This window comes from Corylus avellana, chromosome 3 (assembly GCF_965113065.1).
Source record: "Corylus avellana chromosome 3, dhCorAvel1.hap1.2, whole genome shotgun sequence".
NCBI classification, from domain to species: domain Eukaryota; kingdom Viridiplantae; phylum Streptophyta; class Magnoliopsida; order Fagales; family Betulaceae; genus Corylus; species Corylus avellana.
The window spans coordinates 10,900,031-10,924,499 of NC_142492.1; the positions used below are offsets into that span (position 1 = coordinate 10,900,031).

Below are 24,469 nucleotides of genomic sequence, written 5' to 3' on the forward strand. Positions count from 1 at the left end.
TATTTTAGAGAAAAATAAAAATGATTTTTTTTTTTTAGCTTTTTACCAATTTTTTGCATGGTACAAATTTGTAATCAATAAAAATACTTTTTAAGCTCCTTAACGTAATTTCAGACAAGCTCTAAACCCAAAACTGAAAATCTTAATGGCCAAAAAAAAAAAAAATCAGTTTTACTACTTTGACTTTGAGCTTGAAGCCCTAATGCAAATGGTTATGGAGATATATAATTAATGGAGTTTGTGATTGATTTAATATAATGTAGAATAATTTTGAAATAGTAATCAATATCAGGAAAAGATCTAGGAAACGGGGTCTTCAACTCTTAGAATTAATTTCATGTTTTTTCCCCACTGCTTTTGCATAATTTTTTGTTTGCTTTTTTGTTTAAATGACTGGAGTAATATAGCTTTTACTACAAATCAATGTAACAGTCTATAGGTTGCGTGTGTCAATGGTTTTCGGGATGCTTTTAGCGACGCGTGGCTGGCTGGTAGTGGCGCGTGGAACGCGTGATAGTGTGTTTGGTTTTTGTTATTGTATTTTCGTTGTTTTTAAATAAGAATATATTATCTCTAGATCTGCTTTTAGTAGCGATCTATGGAGTGAAGTTTTATATGTTTTCTTAAGCTTTGTTTTCACGAATCCTTAAGAATAACAGAATTACTTTCCAATCGATCTTTTGCTTTTTTATGGTTCTTTTTCTGGGAGTAAACCATATACCGATGATGGAGGAGTTATCAAGCATAAAGAAAAATTGTCACTATGGTAAAGGTAGCGAAGAGGATTGCGATTAATAAAGCACTAGTAGCGGAGATAAAAAAAAGACAGGGAATCAAAGACCTGGTAACGGATAGAGACGTGATTCGATGGAATTTTCTGTAGATTTGAAACTGATTGAAACAATAATTTTTTATAGATATTATCTTAAATAACTCGAGAAGTTATTGTGTATGTCATAGATAATGTTTGAATTGTAAAGATCACAAATTATATCTTTAGTATTGTATAGAACATTCTGCCTCATTTGATTGTTATATCAATGAAGAGATAATTTGTTCAAAAAAAAAAAAAATGTAACGGTCTATAATTGGTGAAATGATTAGGAATTTATAATTGATAAGTCGGCCTCTAATTTATTAAATTAACAAATTATATTTTTTTGTTTAATCATTTTACTAACTATGACTGCTAACGTCATTTTATGAGGAAAATTACAAAAGTTGTAGACTTGTAGTACCCCTATAGCAACACCTTAGACAAATAGCCCACTTTTTTTTTTTCTTTTCTTTTTTTTTAACAGCCCACTGCTTTAGTATACCACATTCCATACATGTTCCAGAAGTATTTTTCAATCTATTTCTGATCGATGATGTATTAGAAACCACTATCAATTCTTTTGTAAAGTTCTAGGTACCTTGCTTATATTAATACTTTTTCCTTGTTTAAAGGTGAAGGTCGTCTGAGATTCAACCCATTTTATATAATATGAAATTTTTGAGATACAAGTATCAGATTAATGTGTCAGATTTCATAACTTAACATCATGATTATTGTTTTTGTTAGTATTAATCAAATTATTAAATTCTTCATAGTTTATTTAAATTTTAATTAAATACTTCACGTGTTCAGTCTTATTAGAGAATATTAAAATATTAATTAAATGTTTAAATTTATTATTTTTTATTGACTTAAACTTTTACCCGTAATACACATAAATGCAATTTGGTAAATTAGAGCTTCGGTTGAATTCTTCGAACATAAAAAATCGACTGCAACAAATCCCCCAACCTTCATCAAAAAGTCTCTCTATTCCACTCGCACACACATATTGATATGATACAGCTTATTTTATACCCACTTTTATTAATATTATTATAGATGAGATAGTAAACAAGTACAACCAAATGATACAACCCAAAAAAAGACTGCAAATACAAAGGAAATAAACTAAGGCCTATCAAAAATAGGAGGCCACAAAATTACCAAGGTGGATTTCTGCGGTTGTCGATAGGTAAGTCTAGTAGAGGGAACATATCAGAAGGAAAATTGGCAGTAATTGTACGTTATGCTCCGAGTTTTCGAGACTTAAATATCTCAATAATCAACCATTTTACTTAAGCTTAGAAAGTCATTTTTGCTAAGAAATAATCCCACAAATTTTGGATATGTTTATCAGGAATGGGCAGCCCTTTATTCTAGAACCGGTTTTATGAGATGAGTTACGCCCACGAATTCCTTTATGGTATCAGAGTCTACTACAGGACCTGCATGTGAGGGAAGGTGCTGAGGAATGATCTCACATTGCATGTGAAAAAAATCTTGGGCATGTTTATAAAGAATGGGCAATCCTATCTTATTGAACCAGTTTTATGAGATGAGTTAAGTCCACGATTTTTTTCAATTTTTAACCCCCCGGCCTTGAGTATGCCTTAACCTAAAAACCAAACATTCACTTGAATTTAACCCCAAAAAACTAAAAACCCAAATCCAACTTTCTGGCCGAATGTTCAGTGGGGAGCATTACAGTAACGGCCTAATGTGTGATGTTGTATCGAGCTCCTACAATCTTGATGATGGTTGTCCCGCTACTAAAAGTGATGAGTAAAGCAAAACTATAATAAACAAATGGGGAATTCTTCAATCAGTAGTAAGGTCACTATATTGGAGACTAAGAGCATTTATATTTGGCTTACCAAAATATCTAGCTAAACGGTCACATTTTTCTGCTTTAATCTTATTCACTTTTCAAAAGCACATACATCCGGTTCAACATTTTAGTTATTAACTTTTACTTTTTCATTTAAAATATTATTTATTTATCTACTTTATCTATTTCCAAAAAAAGAGAGATAACAAGATTGGATTCTTTTTATTATTATTAGCTATGGATTGTTGAGCTACAACTGTAACAGCTCAATACACACTTTGTCACTTTGACTAGTCGGTTGTGAGGTCTTTTTTGCTACATGGCTCAACAGAATAGTTGAAAGATGTGAGTGCTCTAAGGATTGATAACAATCAAGGAGTCTTCTTTAAAAAGGATATTCACCAATGGTGACTAATTGTTGATTGAATAGCCTCACCAACATTTGGGTCACATTAAGGGAGACCTAATGTGGCTGTAGAAAAGAGGATGGACCCATCATAAAGATTACCAATAGCCACAAGAGCGGAAAAGGATGTGTTAAAAACATCAAAATTAACTTTGATAAAGCCAGGGGAAGGGGGGCACCAGGGAGGCTAGGGGATTAAGGACCAAGGGATTGCCAAGCATGGAGATGGGAAAAGCTGGAAGATTTGATTTGGTTTGAGAGCTAGCTAGCTAGGGTTAAGGTTAATGCATTGGGTAGCTAGGTTTCCATTGTGGATGGTGTTGTTCCTGGCCTTCCAAATGAGGTCTAGGGAGATGGAAAGTGGTGGCCGGAGGGAGGATGAGGATGGGTCGACCTAACCGGTGCACCTAGCTCCGCCCAGATCGAGCTAATTCTTAAGACGCGGCCCGGGCCTAACCTGCACACCTTTATTATTGTACTTATTTTTCCATGGATAAAGCATATGGGGTAGTCCATGTACTGGAATTATTATGCATGCATGTGTAGCAGCTAGAAACAGCTTGCAACTTTCATGCATGTAAATGCATGTCCTGTGCCCTACTGCCTGCATCACATCACGCGTGCAAAGTGCAAACTTTAACCAAAGCTACATCAATTGTTTAGAATCATATGGTTTTGGTCAGATCATGCGTAAAAAATGGCCCTATATATATATAAGCAAAAAAAAAAAGAAAAAAAAGAAAAGAAGATATATGTTCATTAGATGTGACCCAATACACCAAACAATATATCCTAAACAAGGATGAATCTATATTAATATGCCTTGGAGGGTCGTGATTTTTATCATTTCTTTTGTCAAAACCGTTATAGAGTTAGTATTTTCGTATGAAGTGGCCTCCTAAAACTAATTTTTGGCTCCCTACTAATTATTATTATTATTTTTTCTAATTGAATAAGAAAAAAGGTTACACGGGATTGGCTCCCTACTAATTGAATCTAGTGCCTAAAGGATAGTAGTTCACCTCTACTCATTTCAAGCATATGCTCTAGATTTTTGTTTGAAACACTCATGAAAATCAAATAAGGAAGGGTTACATGGGATTTAAAACCGAAAGGGATGGAATCTCCAACAAAAAATAAAAATGAAAAATACATTGTAACTAAAATAAACCAATAAAAAAATGACCCGATTCTTTATATCTTGAACAATAGCAATAAAAAATAAAAATAAAAATAGACCGGAAAGGCAGTATCTAAAGCCAAAAGGGCAGGAGTCTAAGTATTTCATAGTGTCACTCTTTCTAGCTATCAGAAGTGAAATTTTTTCCTAAGTTTTGAATGTACGTTGGTGCATGCCAAGTACTGAGTGCTACATTTATATATTATATTTGTTAATATCTCACAAGGGTGGTGGGCTCTTTGTTATTTATTTATGTTGTTATTTATTTATTTTTTGTAGCTAAAGCTTTTCAAGGTTTTATTTGAAAAGGCTAAATACCGGCCATAAAGCTCAAATAAAACACATTATCTTTCACTTTTAAAGCTCCACTCAAATTCATGGAGCTAATTAATTAAATATACAGTGATAGATAGTCTTCGTCTTTAATTAGTCTTTGCCAAGGAAAGATAACCCACAAAGTCGGTACATATACTACTCAGATAAAGTTTCCTTACTCTATATATATTGAAAATGATTCAATTCCCAAAAGAAACATACGACTTTCATCCTCCAAAAACGTGCGGTTTAAAAAAAAGAGAGAGAATTTAAAAAGGTAGTTAATGAAAACATAATTTTTAAAACGCATTTTAACGTTTAGTAAAATTACGGGTCGGCCTTCGAAACCCCCCCCCCCCCCCCCTTCGGCCCTTTCTTTAGATTAAAAATTGCAAATTTTTTCACATTTACAAAACACCATTTTTTTAAACACACTTTTAAACGAAATGTTTTTTGCGATTTTGTTTAAAAACGCACTTTTAGTCTACAAAATTGTGGAACCAAATGCACTTTAAAAGAAAAAACAATCAAATTACTCCCATCAAACCTTTGCGAGTACCTCTTATTCTCAACCAAAAATAACCCACAAAGACAAGGAAGATCAAGTTCAAAGTGTCCCATTGGAGGTCTAACAGGGATTCACTTTGACTCTTAAGTCAAAATTTGTCTTGGAGAAAGAAGAGAGCTCAAAAAAAAATAAAAAAATAAAAAAATAAAAAATAGAATTAGAATATTTTGCTAGAATTGAACATACTTCTTAATGACTCAATTCCCTTCTCTTTATGGTGTGTTTCCCACACGGTGTTGGTTAGGAGGGAGGTTTATAGGATAATTGATTTGATTATGTGGCTCCCACTCTTTTAGGCTCACATTTTTGATCCCCTAAAAATAAAGAAATGTCAGTAGTCCAGGTGGCAATGGATAGGCTACAGACTTGTACGCCCGTCCTTTTTGGTGAGGTTGGGTCTGGCCAGCCTATAAAAGGCTTTATTGAGACTGGGCCTGTTTCGGCCGGCTAACGAGCATTAAATTGATTTGATTATGTGGCTCCCACTCTTTTAGGCTCACATTTTTGATCCCCTAAAAATAAAGAAATGTCAGTAGTCCAGGTGGCAATGGATAGGCTACAGACTTGTACGCCCGTCCTTCTTGGTGAGGTTGGGTCTGGCCAGCCTATAAAAGGCTTTATTGAGACTGGGCCTGTTTCGGCCGGCTAACGAGCATTAAAGGCGCAGTTTTTGGAAGCTTATTATGCGGTACACCAATATTTGACCAAAATATATATACATGTATGATACCTTACAAGAGATATGATAGACTGATAGGGGTGCAGCATAAAATGGATTTAGAAGAACACCTCCTTATCTAGATCAATCACTTTAAGAATTCAATAATAATATGGTCTATGTTCAATATGGGAGGATAAAGAACCACTTTGTTCCAAAAATATGATACATAGAACCTACTGAAATGATAGTAAAACACTATAGTTTCTGCTTGATGGATGCCTTGTTTTTTTTTTTTTTTTTTTTTTTTTTCCTTAAAACATGGAAATCTTCTTGGATCCAAGAAAGCATAAAAACTTTTAGCAAACATATAATGATGGCGAATTTCATGTTGAATTTGAACACACGAGTCAATCTTCATCATTTATGTCATGTTGTGAATGCAATTCACTAATTGTCAAGTCATATTATTCTAATTGCCTACCTTTTGTGCTTTTCATGGATTGTTGAGACCATTCAAGGTCCAACTCTTGTTTCAACAACAATATTTCTTTTATCTTCTTTCTTAATTATTATTGTTTTTCTTTTTCTTTTTCTCATTTATCAATTCATTCGTAGCTAGCTAGTTCAAGGCTGCAATAAGGGAATATGGAGGAATCAAGAATTCTTATGGGATGCAAAGCATAAATGAGGTGTCAAGTCTTATTTTATAAAGATCGAACTTTATTTTTTGGTTCAAAAATATATATTTTCATAGGAATATTATACATCACACTTTTATTCCACTTTACTAATGTGTCATTGCCAATCAGTCAGACCCTTTTAGCACCGTCATGTTAACAAGTTTAAATACTTGTGACATAATTTGTAGCATTACTCTTTAATATATATATATATATATATTCAAGAACTTACCTAACACTTGTGAAATTAGTAAGCAGCACCCTCATAAGGGATCCAAGGGTATATTTTCTTTAGCCACAATAGTTGCTCAAGGGCCAGACATAAAAAAGCATCAAGTAGAAAAGGTAGCACATCTTATTTTATCATTGATGATGACCGCCCTTCGCTTTTTCCTCTCTCTCTCTCTCTCAAATCATTTCCTTTTAATAGTAATGCTAATAAGTTTATATACTTTACAGAATTTATAGAATATGATCAGATAATTAATTTAAATAAATAAAATGGCTGTAAGCATGACAATCAAAACAACATTAGTCTTGAACGGAATGTTAGTGCCATTAAAGTGTGGCAGTAGTTAAGAGAAAAAAGAAGAAAACAGACAAAAGATGCTCTCTCTCTCTCTCTCTCTCCCTCCCTCTCTCTCTCTCTCTCTATATATATATATATCAATCAATCATTTTTCCTATTATTGGAAAAGAAAGCTAGGTTATATATACCACACTAATTTTTCATAAATATTTTAGAAATATATACAACATTAGTAGTCCCTGGATAAGTTATTATTAAATTGTTAAAAATATATAAATGGTTACAAGACTCAACTAAGATAGATATTAGTGTTATATATAGCATTACTCTTTATTAAATACTATACTCTCATCTCACCTCCATTTCACTAGGTTGATGTGATAGAGTTCATCAACTCTTGAATCAGCCTTTGTTTAGAAAATATATATATATATATAAAAAAAATATTAAAAAAAAAAAAAAAAAAAAGGGAAGCATAAACACTGTCATATTAAACGAGTGAGATAAGAATATGGGATAGAGGTGTAGTACTTGGCATTAATAATGAAATTCGGGTATGTCTAATATTTACAAAAGATTGTTATTATTATATTAGCTACTAAACAATTAAATTCGGGTATGTCTAATGTAACAATATTATTTAAACTTACAAATAAACTGACATAAAAATCTACATGACACCATTCAACTACTCATTCATTGGCTAGGAGGCTGTTAGATTTGTCATAGATTGAGTTTGGATTAGAAAAATCTCAACATGTATCTATGATATTGTAAGCGGGAAAGAATTTGTCCCAGAATGATTATTTGTCATCGATGAAGGTTTGAAATCTTTAAAAAAAAAAAAAAAAACCTATCATATCAACTACAATAAATTTTAATTATTTAAGGATTAACGAGATAAATATAACATAGACCGCTCGCGCCATAATTGATAAAAGCTGGTAACAAAGTTGCACTAGTAGCAAGAAAAGGCACGTGAATATTTGCAAAAAGTCATAAATCAGTCCAAAAAAACAGAAAAAAACCACATTCACACCATTAAATTCCAGAAACACCCCCCGGCCCACCATTTTCCTCTCCACATCCCCAAAACCCAAACCAAATAAATCCACCCCCACACCTCCAAAAGCCGAAGCTAACCAGCCACTGAAAAAGCCTAATTCCCAGAGCACCATGTCCATGCCACCCGTGCGCGCACCACTACCCATCATTGTGCTGGCGGTGCTGCTGCACCTCCACCTCATCTCCTCCGCCGTCTCATCGGCAACCCACCACGCCAAAAACACCATACCGCGCTACCCTGATTTCCAGCACTTCAGAGTCCAAGAAACCATCGCCGATATCAAATCCAACAAGCCCACCAAGACACCACAACACACCCATGAGAAAAAATGGAAGCTGGAATTAATGCACAGAGACAATATTGTTGCACCCCATCACACCAACTTCCATGACCGTTTTCTCGAGCTCATGAAGCGTGACGCTAGAAGGGTCGCCGGCCTTGTTCACCGTCTTAGCAATGGTAGTTCCGGTGGCGGTCCTCCTTTTCAGGTGGAGGATGATTTCGGGTCGGAGGTGCTTTCCGGCATGGATCATGGAACCTGGGAATATGTGATTCAGATAGGCGTTGGTAGCCCTCCGACGACTCAGTACATGGTCATCGATCTCGGCAGTGATGTTGTGTGGGTTCAGTGTCAGCCTTGTGACCAGTGTTACCCGCAGTCCGACCCGGTTTTCAACCCGGCGCATTCCAGTTCGTTTTCCAGAGTTTCTTGCAGCTCCGCCGTGTGCGACCGCCTCGATGGCGGCGGTTGCCACAAGGGTCAGTGTATGTACGAGGTGTCCTACGCCGACGGGTCCTACACCAAAGGCACGCTGGTGCTCGAGACGCTGACGTTGGGTCGCACCACAATTCAGCATGTGGCCATCGGGTGTGGGCACAAGAATCGAGGCATGTTCGTGGGAGCCTCCGGGTTATTGGGCCTTGGAGGCGGGTCCATGTCGTTTCTGGGTCAGCTTGGCGGGCAGGCTGGCGGTGCGTTCACTTATTGTTTGGCAAGTCGGGGCACCGGGTCGTCCGGGTGGATGGAGTTCGGGCGCGGAGCGTTTCCCGTGGGGGTTGCGTGGGTCCCCTTGCTCCGGAATCCACGGGCTACGAGTTTCTACTATGTTGGGCTTTCGGGTCTCGGAGTGGGAGGTACCCAGGTACCCATTTCAGAAGATGTGTTCCGGCTTACCGAATTGGGTGACGGAGGGGTTGTTATGGACACCGGCACCCCGGTGTCGAGGCTGCCAACTTTGGCTTATGAGGCGTTTCGCGACGCTTATATCGCACAAACCAGGAACCTTCCTCGGGTCTCCGGAGTATCCATTTTTGACACATGCTATGATCTATCCGGATTTGTGACGGTTCGGGTACCAACCGTATCGTTCTATTTCTCGGGTGGATTAATCCTTACCCTTCCGGCACAAAATTTTCTAGTCCCGGTGAATGATGTGGGAACTTTTTGTTTTGCATTTGCTCCATCCCCATCTGGACTTTCTATTTTGGGGAACATTCAACAAGCAGGGATCCAGATTTCCATTGATACCCTTGGGTATATGGGGTTTGGTCCAAACGTTTGTTAATTTTGCTATTTTGGGTCATATAACATCATTATTATTTTAATTAAATTAGCTAAAAAAGTAGGCACATAACAATATTAATATATTAATAAAATTCTCAATACACTGGAGATCTCCTGCCCAAAAATTTATGGTGAAGATTACAAGATTGGAGAAGAACTCCAGTATTTTTTAACTGGATGCAATCTTCCCTGTAAAAGTACAGGAGAATCTTCTGTGATTTTATTAATAATTTTGTCAGGTGCCTCATTATTTTAGCTAATGTAATTAAGGTATTGATGTTGTTATGCTGCTATTTTTCTAGGTAATGTAATTATATACTGTGGTTTGCTTTTCCACTTAGTGAGAAACTAAGTTATAATAGTGTTTAAAAGGGTTAATGGAAAGTGGTAGTTTAAAAGAGTTATATATCCCTAAGAGAAATTTGAAGGCAGTCAAAAGAATCACAAAAGGAAAAAAGCAAAGTTACTACTTGGGTATTAGAGAACCCTTTATGTACCATGAGAGAGTCCAATTCCCCCCTTTTCTCATTACACAAACAGTCTTTATGATGGCTTTGATCCTTATACACTAGACATGCCCCAACATCATCTTTTTCTTATCTTTCCCCAATAGAAAGATTCTCTCTCTCTCTCTCTCTCTCTCTCTCTCTCTAGGGTTTGAATCACAAGACAAACAGGGAGCCACCATGGTGTGCATGTGAAGCTATTACTAGGGATCTTGGTCACCCCTCCTGTTACCTGAGCAAATTACAAAAAGGGTTTGCTTTTCCTATTTTGAAAGATTTGAGTTTAAGATATTACTTTTCCACCCTTTTTATATATTGGGAAAATTAAGAAGAATCATGACAATCTGACAACTTGGGTTTTGGGATGTAGCTAGTGGCTACAATCTCCTATCCAGATTGCAGTCCATAGCTATTGTGAGAGGCCCCTAATGAGATCCACCTACTTAAATAAATGTTCGAGTTTTCATAATTGCTTGTCTGATTGCAAGAATAGACAATTACAAGGGATTCGGTCCGTTTTACCCTGTCAAAAAAAATAAAGGACACAATTCTACCCTATTAACCTGCCTTGGGTTTTGTGAGGACTTTAAGAGGCCCACAAAAGTTGGAAAATTTGCAGGGGAAATAAGTAAAAAGAGAACAAGCAAGGTAAGCTTTGCTCAGAAAATAGCATGATTTGGGATAACATCATTTGCTTAGAAAAGCTTTGCCCTAACTTTGCCAAAGCACTGGACAAAATCATTATTGCTTGAAAGTCCTTTATCATTTAAACAATTTTCTCTCAACTGTACCAAATTTTTTGAGTGCTCACCTGTGCTTGAGCAAATTCTTTAGTTCAATCTATCAAAGGTTGGAAAGATAAATTCCATGAAAATGGCTCAAGCCTCAAGGGGCTTAAGCCAAAGTAAAAGCACATCTGACTTAAAAAAGGTTCATGTTAAGAGCTTCCAGGAAACCCCATATACAATTAAGTTTTTTGACTTTCTCATATTACTGGTTAGACATTCTATAAATGTTAGTATGAACACGATTGAACACCCATTTCTGCTCAAGTGCTTCCCTTTATTTAAAGTACTTCAGCTTGAAAATTGATGAACGCACACCGCCCCCTACAAAAGGAGAGAGAGAATATACAAAAGGTGGAAAGAGTAACATACTTGGTCTAGGAATCAATGAGAGAAGTAAGGGTTAATATGAACAGTTGCCTAATACTAGATTTAAGTAATGTCATTTAGTACTATTATACGACTACTATACAACTTAATGATCTGGTAATGAAAATCAGTCATTCGATTAACACTTGTAAAAAAAATAAAAAAAATCAAAGGCAAATTTTGAATGACACGTTATCCCAATTATATAGTAGCCATATAATAGTCTACTAAATAGCATTAGTCACTAGATTTTGATCGAAAGAAAGAGCATGTATAAGCATAGCAAAGCTGTGAGAAACATTGATCCAGGTTCAAAGTTTCATCTTTTCCGGGTCCAACTTAATTGGGTCCACATCCCCTTTACCCTATCCTCCTTCCTACCAAGGTGTGGCATCTCATGATTTCTATGGACAGCTGAAAAATTATGAAGTGAAAATGCGTAGCTTGATTGAGTGGACACCACCACCCACAATCAGGCTCCTGCCAAGCCTTCTTTCTTTTCTCTTTCCCCTTTTTTGGTCCTTCAATCCAACCTCTGATGCAAGGCCATGATCCAATGAAATCATATAAATCAACAGCATCCCTGAATTCTATATTTACCACAAGGGGCATTGAACCAAAAAGCAGCCAGATTGGATGCCACTAAGAAGTTTTGTCTAAATATCACCTGCCACTTGAAAATCACAAAAAAATGGTGGAGAAAAGGCCATCTGAGCACATTTACTGGATGGTTTAGTTCACTCTGTTTGCCATTGATGAGAACAAAAATGCCTTTACATGGGCCTCAAAACTCGTATAAGTTACCATTGAAATGCACTAAACTTACTAGGCTAGTTGAGCCACAGTGTCAGCAGGCACTATAAGTGCAGCTACAAATTATCTTGTTGTCACATTCACTGATCAATATTCAAGTTTTGAGTCTCTTGAGTTGTTTTCTTTTTCTCTAGAAAATCAGGAGTGCAAAATTACCAAAATCCAGAACACGGAGTAAATCAGAGAACACGGTATTAAGACCAACTTCACCATTAAGAGTGGCAAAGCCCCCACTTTGGTCTTTGATAGTGATCTATGTTACAGTAACAAGAAGAGTCTGTCCAATTCTATGTGCTCGATCAACAGCCTAGTCTTCCTTGGTTGGCTTCCACCAAAGATCCAATAACATGACATGCAGCAACCATGTTTAACCCAATGTTTCTTGTTTTTAATGACATCGAGCTTGACAGTCACCTACAACAGATTATAGTCATTGAAACAATCGTGCATTATATCATCACTTTGTGCTAACAAAGTACTACCACAAAGCACATCTAGGAGGGTGGTCTTGTAATAATATCCTATCTTTGAACAACATTTTGTCAGCTAATACAATTATGACTTTCAGAAACCTTTATTACTGATACCCACCTTGCCAAAAGAAAATAAAATATTAGAAGAAAAACAAACTAAAGGCATTCCAGGATTGTTTTCACAGTTCCACAAGGTTAACACAAAAAGTACCACCACAAAGCACATCTAGGAGGGTGGTCTTGTAATAATATCCTATCTTGGAACAACATTTTGTCAGCTAATACAATTATGACTTTAGAGATACCTTTATTACTGATACCAACCTTGCCAAAAGAAAATACAGCATTAGAAGAAAAACAAACTAAAGGCATTCCAGGATTGTTTTTACAGTTCCACAAGGTAGGGGCCAAGCCTCTGAATCAGTGTTGAAATATCTAAGCCATGTCCCTTGCACCCAGAGTCATTGTGCCATCAAGCCACCTGTATTGGGTACAAGACTGGTTCAGTGAAATCCCCACCAAGACCAACATGCTGATCCATGGGGGAAAATTAATTGCTCTTATTGGTCCTTCAGCTGGTAGCTTTGAACGAATTGCTGTGTGCTTTGTAGCATTAACACCTTAATGGCAATTCTTTGTGTATGCCTTTTTCGAAGACAAAGAACTTCAATTACATTTCATGGAACTATGCATATTATAATGTGCCCACATAATTTGAAGAACAGCTCTGATTTGAGATGAACTATAATCATTCTACAGAACTACTGAACTAAGAGTGAACTGAAAACTCATAGGACTGCAGACAACTGCTCAACAAGCTTTGCAAAAAGTGACCTTGGAACCAAGTTGTTCTTTACATTCAGGTGCAAGGCATGTATTATGACCACCTTGCAAATATTATGATATACATAGATAGCAGAAAACATAGGCACACAAGTTAATGACAGGGCCATCAGGTCAGGTGGATCCTGTACAAGCATCAGATACTAGAAGAGTTAGAATGGAAGGTCATGTGACAGAACATTCTTCTAATGTAGTTATCTGTTGTTGATTTGCTAAGGGATGAAAGATGAGATGAACGACAACAATGACCAAATACACAATTAATCAGTGAGCAGCCTAACAGAGGAAACAATTGTTCAAATGTGAAATGATGAAGTAGATTGAGGATATTATACATACATGCATAAAGGCATATAAACATGTACAGATACATAAAGACGTCTTCATCACATCTAAGTCAAGTTCACTTAAAATATACGAGCAAGAGAGCATAAGAAGAAAGCTCTAATCTACAACGCTTTTATTAGAAACCATAATCAAGAAAATAAGCAAGTTTCAGCTCCAAAAAATTAAATTTAGGAAACCACCATTAAACCCTAACGCCTATTAGGCTATTACAAACTATTTATAATTATCACCAATACTTAGTCAGCAAGTTTTCTAGAACTCGAAGACTATAAATAAAACAAGCTCAAGCCCTATTGGAATTTATTATTATTATTATTATTATTATTATTTATTTATTTATTTTTATGATGAGGAACCCCTCCAAACCAAAGCCACTTCATATACCCACTCTTGTTGGGTAATACTTTGGCTTCGCCGACGGACTGGCCCCAATGAATTGTTTGCACCCAAGAAGATTCGAACCTTAAGCTTGATGGGAATGCCACCAAAATCAAGACCCTTACCACTTGGGATCCGGATCCCCTCAAATTGGGGAGAAATTAGAGATTTTCCAATTGTTAATCGTGGTCCTTCATTTTAAATCCAATGGTCTATAAAATTATTTAAACCTCGGTAAAACAAAAGCAAGCATTTAATGCCTCGGTTATACAAAAACAGCTGGCATTTTATAGACCATTAGATTTAAAATGAAGGGCCACGATTAACAATTGGAGAATATCTAATTTCTCCAGAATTGGAGGGGATCTGAATTCCACCACTTGAGCCAACCCCTATTGGAATAGTATAAAACCCATTTGTAATAAAATCCATAAATCTGCTCCTTTCCAGGTTTAATTAAGTTTCTAAAATGCCCTTACTAAAACTGGAAAATGAAAATTATAAATATTAAGATAATAGATAATTAACCAAGCTTCTTCATCCTCCTCATCGCTCCTTCATCACACACATCTCTTGAAGTCCTTCCTGTGACAAAATGTGCCCAGAGTAAAACATTTCTCAGATGAGCTCTATCAAACATAGTTGATGAAAACACCGCGCCTTCAATTAAAAACTTAAGAACACCAACACATATCTAATTATTTATAGCCCTTGGAAATAGGTAACATAAATCTACAAAAGCCCTGTATACACTATAGCAACAATGAGAACATTCAGACTGCTTTCCCAGTAGATGCAAAAAGTTACATTAACAAGAACTTATAAGTACTAGCAGCAGCATGTGCCCACAACACACAAACTCATAATTTTCAGTTCCATAAACTAGGACTCGGATTTTGCAAACTCAGAAAAAGAAGAATGTCATAGAAAATTGAAGGTACTTTATTGAATTGAATTGGTGAATATATGGTCATAAAATCTTAATCAAACACCATTTAAAATTTCATTAGGACTGATCATTTGGAGACCATGATACCATAAATATTATAAATCGCTGTTAATCTCAATACAAAAATGCCCTTGTTCCTTCTCTATGATCTTGCTTACTCTTTTAACAACTTCATAGTCTCTTCAATGGGCACCACTGCTTCAAATTTTCTTCTCAAAATATTGATGATTTTACCACATACACCACAACCAAAATACAAAGATTATAAATCAAGGGGCAAAATTAGCACATACAATTAGTCCAATCCTTATTTCATCAGTATTTCTTACATTAACCTTTTCAAGCATTAAAAAAATCCAAGACTGTACCCAACTATATCAATTTGCTCATCATGCATACAAACTTTAAGCATAAAGTTATACATTTTTTTTTTCCTTTAGGGCGGGTGGGGGGGACTTGCTCCAAAATTTTGTCAACTAACCCTTTACTTCAACCATTATCATCATAACATTTGATATGTCCTTTTCTATTACTTTCTTTCATGGAAATAATGTAGGGCTATTATATTCATTTTCCTGAGAAGTCAGGGAAAACTGAAATCATCTTTTCTTTGTATTTATTATAAAACCCACTGTCACAAAATAATGGGGCTAATATGTCTTATACTCTTACAGAGTTCCTGTCCTAAAATGAACTCAAACATGCATATGACGTGAATCAACACAAAGCAGCAAGTCTTGGGAGACACCGCTAGGTTACACAAGAAATAGGGAAACACAGAGACACAGGTAGGTCCAAAAAAAGGAAGCAAAAAAAGATACTCAAATGGTCATGGATCATATTAAGTCATATCCACTACAGTGAATTAATCCATTTCAGAAAAGAAAAACTTACCCCCCAACAATCCCAGCCACCCAAAATATAAGAGAAAGCATTCACCTTTTGTACGAAGCAGCATTATAGCTCTCAAAAACAGCTTGAAGCTTCCCGCACCCATGAAGTGAATCTCTGGATATTGGTATCTTTTTTGTGCGTAAAATAATTTGTGTACAGAATGATGTAGACGCGCACATCTTAAGTTGGAACCCCACTCACCTCAAATATCTGTACCAGTTCTTGGGTTCATGTATTTTAAGTTTATCCAGAACCCTTTTTCTTTAATAGAAGTAAAGTAAATTTATTAAAAGAAAAATATGCAGCAACATCAAGAACAAAATAAATAAATAGCACAAACACCCAATGAATTTGATCTCTAATAGTTTTTTTTTTTTTTTTTTGGGCAGTAAGGTGGAAGTGACGTTATGGGTTCATGTTGGTGTGAGTGTGTAACTTACGAATAAAAAAAACATAAAAAAATGATAAAGAAACAATGCCGTAGATCTAAGCTTCATTTTCTCCTAAAACTTTGAACATTCATGTGATCTCGTCAAATGCACTACTTTAAACAAAAAGGATCACATCCCAAATAACATTAACATTAATAAAAGAGAAAAATCTCTTCTTTCTCTTTTCTCTCGTATCTCAAGTGGATAGAGCATGCTGCAGCTTTCAAGCCAAAGATTCAGTGGTGCTTGTTTGAAACACCGATTCAAAATGCAATTGATGACTTGTTGTACTTCCTTAGACATGTCTTCAGGGACCAAAAACACAGAGAGGTTGATCCAAAACCAGGAAACACAAAAAAGAATTAACTTTGTTTGTTAAATCTTCAGTTTTTTTTTTTACATTACAAAAATATTGACAAAGAATTTAAAATATAAAGTATTCGCTTTTACGTTACATCAAAATACTTTTTCAAACAAAAAAATATAAGAAATAGTCTAAAAATCATTATCCCCACGATAACACCCAAAACATAAAACAAAGCATTCACCTTTATTTGTTAAATCTACCTTTTTTGTCATTTTCAAAACAAAAACGTTAATAAACAATTTAATACTTACAAATATTTATTTTTAAGTCACATCAAAACACTTTTTCAAATAGAAACTAAAGAACACCTTAAAAAAAAAAAAAAAACCACTATTCCCGCAATAACACCCAAAATATAAGAAAAAACATTCACCTTTGTTTGTTAAATCTCTTTAAAAAAATAAAAAATAAATAACAAACAGCCTAAAATATAAAGTACTTACTTTTATCACAAGTTAAAATACTTTTTCAAAAAAAAAAAAAAAAACACCCTGCAAAAACCATTATCCCAGCGATGACATCCAAAATATAAGAGAAAGCATTCACCTTTTGTACTACGCAGCCTATTTATAGCCCTCAGAACTGCTTGAAGTTTCTGATACCCAATGGGCCAATGTAGTGAAGTCTCTGATATCCAATAAGCCACCAATTGCATTTTGAACGGGTGTTTCCGATAAACACCCATTCTTTTTTGCTCCAAGGCTGCTTACTCTCTAGCGGCCTGAGATGCAAGAGGGAAGAGAAAATAGGACCAAAATTTTCTTCAAATTGAGTTGTCAATTTATTAAAGTAAAACTATAAAATAAGTCCTCGTAATTTTACTAATTTACAATAAACTCCTTGTGGTTTGAAGATAGCCTAAGCATAATAGGAGCTCCCTGATATATGTAAAAATAATAAATTAATCCCTACTATCAAATTTCATAAAAAAGAAAAATCTAGACAAATTTGTTAGTGTGTTGTATCAGTTTCAATGAAATTACAACACGTGTCACGCGTAGGGGTGTTAAACAAGCAAGCTGTTTGCTCGGGATGGGCTTGTATAGGGGTGTTAAGTGAGCAAGTCACTCGCTCGGGATCGGCTTGTATAAATTCTGCTCATGCTTGACTCGATTATTAAATGAAACGCTTTATAAACACAAGTTTTGGCTCGAATATTAAATGAAGCAAGCTCGGCTCGACTCAATTAGGCTCGTGAGCAAGCTCATTCACTGCTTGTCTAGTGAGCGAGAGTGAGAGAGTGGGAAATGAGAGTTAGGGTGGAAGATGCAATGTGACTAGTGAGGGAGATTAAGAGAGAGATGTTGAAAAAATATTTTTTTTGTAGGCGGCGTTGTTCCAATACAGTCTAAATACAATTTGTTAACTTGTCTCGCATTACTAAAAAAACACAAATCCCCAATTTTGTTTATCTATAAAAGATGTATATCCTCTCTCTTCGAAACAAAGTGCCTTGTTGTATTAACTCATACTTCATACTCTGTTAGCTAGGCTAAGCAAATGCTTATATGCAAGCTCGCTTCTTGAGCCGTTTAAGAGTATTTAAAATTTAAATTTATAAATAAATAAATATAAAGCTGGCTCGGCTTGACTCAACTTATTATGAGCTCGAGCTCAATTTTTTAGCTCGTCCTTCAGCTCGAGCAAAATTCAAACGAGCCAAACCCGAACAAGGAAAGTTCACTCAGACTCAGCTCTTTTACACTCGTTTGTATAAGTTCGGCTCGTGTACGATTCGATTATTAACGAAATATTTTGTGAACACAGATCTTTATTCGAATATTAAACAAAGCAAGCTTGACTTGACTCGGTTAGGCTCATGAGCACGCTTGTATAAGCTTATATATATATATATATATATATATATATATAAAAGTAACAAAAAAACAATGATCAATATATATTATTTGATGTGGTAAATAATTATTTGTAATGATAAGTTGTAGTTAAATTAAATAAAGGGTCAAATACAAATTAACAACCTTTTTATCTGACCATCCGATCTATTTTTAATGATCGGACGGTCAGATTTTGTTCTGATCATCTAATTTATTTATTTTAAAAGATCAAACGATCAGATGGTTGAATTTGGATTTGGCCGCACAATCTTTTTGTTTTTTTTTTTTAAGATAGGACGGTCGGATTTCGGTCGACGAGATACAGCTGGCCATTGAGAGAAGTGCGTGTGGGACATAAGTGCGTGTAGGACGTGATACAGCTGCTGTGATGAATTAAATTCCAATCGTTTGATAAAAAATCTCAAGTTTAAATATCGATTTGGATCATTTTTTAAATCCTTATATATTGAGCTTACAATAGATGCGTGTGCAGGAGAAGAACGGTCTTCAAAAATTTTAAATGAGTGGAGTCAGTGGACAGCTTTCAACGTGCACGTTGAGAGCTTTTTCCACTACCCAATGCTCACAGCTTCTATTCAATTAAGGCAAAGAAAATTTTATTGACAAACATTTATTCTCAGGCGTCCCTTTTTTATGATTTAAATTCCAACCGTTGGATCTTCAATTGTGAGTTACTGTTGTCCCAAGCACCCACAAAAAACACTCTTTTCATTTCAAATTCCTTTAATTTTTTCTATTTACTGCATTTAAAAGTGTAAAATTGTCCAAATTTTTTTGAGGTTAAAATTTTTAGACAACACTTTCCTTCTAAATGCACTAACTATAAAAGCCACCCCATGGGTGGAAAGGGGTGGCCGCGAGCCACCCCAAACCACCTGGGGTAAACCACCCCTATGGTGGCTCGCGGCCACCCCATAGGGGTTGAGGGGTGGGGCTACCCTTCAATTTTTTTTATTTATTTTTTTTAGATTTAATTTTTTAAATTAAATTAATATTTTAATAAGGTAAAACATGTAGTTTTGAGTGGTTCTAATGGCAGTTAAAAAATTTTGACAGTAAAAAATTTATTATAGTTTCGATTGATCCAGAGAGTTAATTTTTTTTTTAAAAAAATATTTATATAGTTTTTAATTTAGTCGAGTTGATCTAAAGACTTTAAATATATATTTTTTTTTTTAATTTAAAGGATCGGAATGGGCGACTAGTGTAGTTTCCCCTCTTGGACGGGACCATCAGGGTTCCCATCCGCTGTGGAATGTCCGATTTGAGCCATAGCTACTGTCTGGGAAGGCGAGCCCGTCACCACAACCCCACCAAAGTGTGAGCCGGTAGAGTCCCTTCATAGTAGCATCTGGTTCACGCATCTACTATCGCAAGCGGATTCGAACGCACGACCACAAAGATGAAAGAAGTTCTTCTACCAACTCAACTACCACTTTGGTGGTAAATATATTTTCCTTTGGAGAACAAAGAGAGAGTGATTGTATACGTGTAAGAAGATTAGCACTTGAAAAGTCAAAAAGCAAACATGTTTCATCTTTCCCTGCTGTCTCAAACTTTTGCTGTCACTGTGTTGCCCTTTTCATTTGTGCTGTTCTTCTTCAGACCAGATTCTAGGATGGCAAGCGAACCCACAAAGGAGCCACAATCAATCTATGACTTCACTGTCAAGGTTAGTCTCTTGGATCAACATGTTGGGCTTTGATGATAAGTTGACTTGTTCAGATGTTGCTTTTTCATTTTCAGCTGCGGTTTCTGTAAAATATAGGAACATTTTTTACATGGGTATGCCTTTTCCAGTGTTGGGTTTCTTAGGAATCATAGAGTTTACAGTAGTTGATTAATCAAGTACAAAGTTCTGAACTGATGTTGCATCTTTTAGACCAAATTGTAAATTGGGTCCCTTTGTCCTGTTAAATTTGCTCTTTTTTGTGAAAACTGCCAACCCATATAAGAATTTTGGATGTTGAATGTCTTATATATCTATCATGTTTATGAGAAGCTTCCCATGGTGATGGTTTGGTGCTTTGATTGGTTACAAAGGAAAAGCATAATGAGCAAAGAATAAAAAGAATAAAGAGGATGGGAGTGTAAACTGTAGAATTTAATTTAAGGAGCACATATTTGATAGTCAGAGGACTGTATAACAAAATCAATTGGATTTTGAGGGTTGTATGAGTTCTCAAAGGAAGCCTTGTGTTGCTGGGTTAAGCATTCTATGATGAGTCATGGAGACAATGAGGCAAAACACCAAAGAGTGAATTAGAGAGTGATTGTGTCAGTGAATAACCATCGGGTTTCATCTGAAATTTAACAATATTTGGAGGTTGAGGTTCATTTACAGCGCTTAAATACCTTGACTTGGAGCAATGTCTATGGGAAATTCTTTGAGAAGCTTTTCTATTTGATAATAAGTTCCTTAGAGCTAGTTATGTGCTTTGGATTGCATAGAATATGTTCAAGAGACAGATGGAACTGAGGGCTTGAAGATATGACTGTTAAGCAAACAAGAGAGACAGAGAGAAGGCTAACAGTTACTTCTGCTCAATTAGAGAGCATGGTAATCAAATTATTTTGATTTTGTGTCTTAGATGCAAGCCTCTAACTAACACTTTAGGGTAAATTATATATAATATATGCATTTTATGTAGGTCCATGCTAAATGCTACACTCTTAAGGTGGAATTTTCTTTCTCCTCTTCTAATTGGTCCAAAAAGAAAAGTATTGAGAAATGATTCCTTTAAATGACATTAATTATTTGTATGCTAATGCTTCCTTTAACTTGCAGGATGCTAAGGGAAATGATGTAAATCTTAGCACTTACAAGGGAAAGGTTCTACTGATTATCAATGTTGCTTCCAAATGGTATTCTTCATCTGCTTGATTGATTTATTGCCTCATCTTCTTCCTTGGAATTTTTCCTTCATATGCAAAGCATCCTCGACATCTCTTTCTTCACTGTCACTTGTTTGCTCTTGCAGTGGCTTGACCAACTCAAATTATGTAGAGTTGAATCACCTATATGAAAAGTACAAAGATCAAGGTACTTTGAACCTTTGCATAATTGCATTGTGGTTTCGTGTGTGTCATTTCAACAACCGCTACATTTATAAACTAGTTGGGGGAAAAAAATACATTCTTGGCTGAATATAAAAAATGTTGTTTTCCTAAGTGGATCCGATTTCCTTCCATATCTCTTCCTCATTTTCTATGAACAGATGCCTGTGCACATGCATATATGAAGCTTGTGTCTGTTAATTTTTTTTATTTTTATTTTTATTATTAATTTTATGTTTTTTGTGACTTGAGCTGATCTGTAGCGTGCACCCTCCATTTGTACGACATTAATCTTTTCTTATCATCCAGGCATTATGACTACTTTGAGAACTCATGTTGACATTTTACTATTTTCTTCATATTTTCTGTATAATGTCTTGGGGGCTTGATGCAGGCTTGGAGATACTGGCATTTCCATGCAATCAGTTTGGCGAGCAGGAACCGGGTAGTAATGATCAGATTACGGAGTTTGTCTGCACTCGCTTCAAATCGGAATTTCCAATCTTTGACAAGGTAGATCTGAGAATAGTAGTATGTTGCATTCAGGCTCTCACAGCTGCCTCTGAATTACACTTCTTGGGAACACTACGAGCACAGAATTTTCTTTTCTGTTCTTATAATTTTCATTCCACCTAATAGACTGGTTTTTTTCCTGCTTGAGGTTTGATGTTCTGTTCTTGCCAACTTCTTGGCATTTTATGATTACTGTCAATGTTATTTACGTTTCCATTCACAGGACAAAGTGGCCTCAGAGAGGCATCTTAAATAAACTGCACCAAAAATTGATCTTGGGTCTCATATGGTGATCTTATTACTACTGTACAAACTGCCCTGCTTTGCAAAAAGATTGACTCTGAATAGTAATAGAGAAATGCTGGGGGTCAATAAGTTTCTTATATTTTGCCCATATTTTCTTACAAATTTAATAGATCAACCATTAGATTTGTGTGATCCACCATTGACTTATGCAGAGTCCATATAAGTACACAAATCTAATGATTGATTTGTAAGATAAGATGGGCCAAATATGGAGATAAGATGGGCCAAATATGGACCCATAGCATTTCTTATAGATATTGTAAGAGTAATGCTACCTATCCCACAAATATCTCACAAAGCTTATGTGGCAAGGTTTAATAACCGTCGGATCAGCCATTGTTTTTTTTTTAAAAAAAAAAAAGTCCAAGGCTACTAAACCTCAGTACATTAGCTTTGTAGGATATTTGTGGTACGTAGCATTACTCATATTTTAAACTAATTGCAAAATTTGAAATTGGTTTGAACCATTCCTGTGGTTAACGGGATTGGTAGATAATGCCTATTTACTTGTTTCATCAATCTTACCAATTCCTCACTCGTGAAAAATAAATATAAACATATTGTAGACTGATGTCATTTAACATTCTCAAGCAAACTATGAGGGCCAAACAACAATAACTAGTGGTGTCCACCTGCCCCTTGCTGTCTTCCTCGCCTTCCCCCTATTCCAATCAAATGATGGTAATGATACAGCCAATTTATCTTATGTTTCAAAAATAAGAAACATAAGATATGCTCACACAGCACTTTTGTGCATGCACGCACACATATGCACACTCTTTTGAGCCCAAAGTTACATGAATTTCATATACCATAAGTTAAATCTAAATTGTAATAGCAGTATATCATTATGGTAAATGGCATCTTTATACTTTCTTTCTTGTGTTAATGACTCTATAATTATCTGAACTGTAACATGTTTGAAACAATTTACATGATTTTTTGCTCTTTTCTTGCTATTCTTGTAAGGTTTGCAACCTTGTAGTTATTGTGACCTGTGTGAGATATGGTACTCTGTTACTTGTCTTAGATTGAAGTGAATGGCGAGAATGCTGCTCCAGTGTATAAGTTCTTGAAGTTAGGCAAATGGGGAATATTTGGGGATGATATCCAATGGAACTTTGCCAAGTTTCTGGCTGACAAAGATGGGCAAATTGTTGGTCGTTATTATCCCACAACTACCCCTCTTAGCCTTGAGGTGAAAGCCAGTTTTGCAGTTTTATGTTTATTTGATTCTCTTAGTTCAGTTGTCTTGTTACAGCAAGAGATCATATTGTCTTTTATCAAAGTAATGTAATACTTTTTGGCTTTGACATTACTGCAGCTTGACATCAAGAAGTTGTTGGGAGTGAAGGAATGAATGCTAAGGCCTTCTGCATTGGCATGGGGGCATGGGGGCATGGGAAGGGGCATCCTAAATTTGAAGCTTTTGATATGAGCTTGCCTTTTGTGTGTATGTGTGCTGTACTGACTCATAAAGTTTGTTGGAGAATATTATGTCTAAATATGATGCATCTCTTCCTCCATCTATGATAATTAAAGATGTGTTTTGGGTTGTACTTTTTTCTATGAAGTATGGACAATGCCTCCTCTTAGAGCATTCTCATTAGGCAAAAAATGGTCAAAAACTAGTTGCATCCGGCTAACCATTTTAACCAAAAAGATGACTAGCTGCTATAGTACTCAACAAATTTATTTGGCACCGTACACTTAACAGGCGGAAAGAAATTATTTCTTTATTTGATCGGTTCTCTCTCCTTTTATTTTCAAAATGCGATTGTGGAAAATGAATATAAGAAATATTCTGTCTAATTCTATGCTCTTGATCAACAGCCTAATCTTCCTTAGTTGGCTTCCACCAAAGATCCAAAAGAATATCATGACATGCAGCAACCATGTTTAACCCAATGTTTAACCCAATGTTTCTTGTTTTTAATGACATCGAGCATAACGATCAGCTA

The 24,469-nt window shown here is 35.6% G+C and overlaps 2 protein-coding genes across 2 annotated transcripts; both read left to right on the forward strand.

Moving 5' to 3' along the window:
- The first annotated feature begins 8,126 nt into the window (after nt 1-8,126).
- LOC132175659 (Eukaryotic aspartyl protease family protein) lies at nt 8,127-9,995 on the forward strand. The gene has a single exon (XM_059587674.2). It carries the CDS (start codon nt 8,164-8,166, stop codon nt 9,616-9,618), a length of 1,455 nt encoding a protein of 484 aa, XP_059443657.2. The 5' UTR covers nt 8,127-8,163; the 3' UTR covers nt 9,619-9,995.
- Nucleotides 9,996-20,172: 10,177 nt separating this feature from the next.
- LOC132176603 (putative glutathione peroxidase 8) lies at nt 20,173-24,067 on the forward strand. Its single transcript, XM_059588858.2, has 6 exons — nt 20,173-20,304; nt 21,421-21,497; nt 21,614-21,675; nt 22,084-22,202; nt 23,539-23,706; nt 23,833-24,067. Exons 1-6 carry the CDS (start codon nt 20,251-20,253, stop codon nt 23,866-23,868), a joined length of 516 nt encoding a protein of 171 aa, XP_059444841.2. The 5' UTR covers nt 20,173-20,250; the 3' UTR covers nt 23,869-24,067.
- Nucleotides 24,068-24,469: the final 402 nt, after the last annotated feature.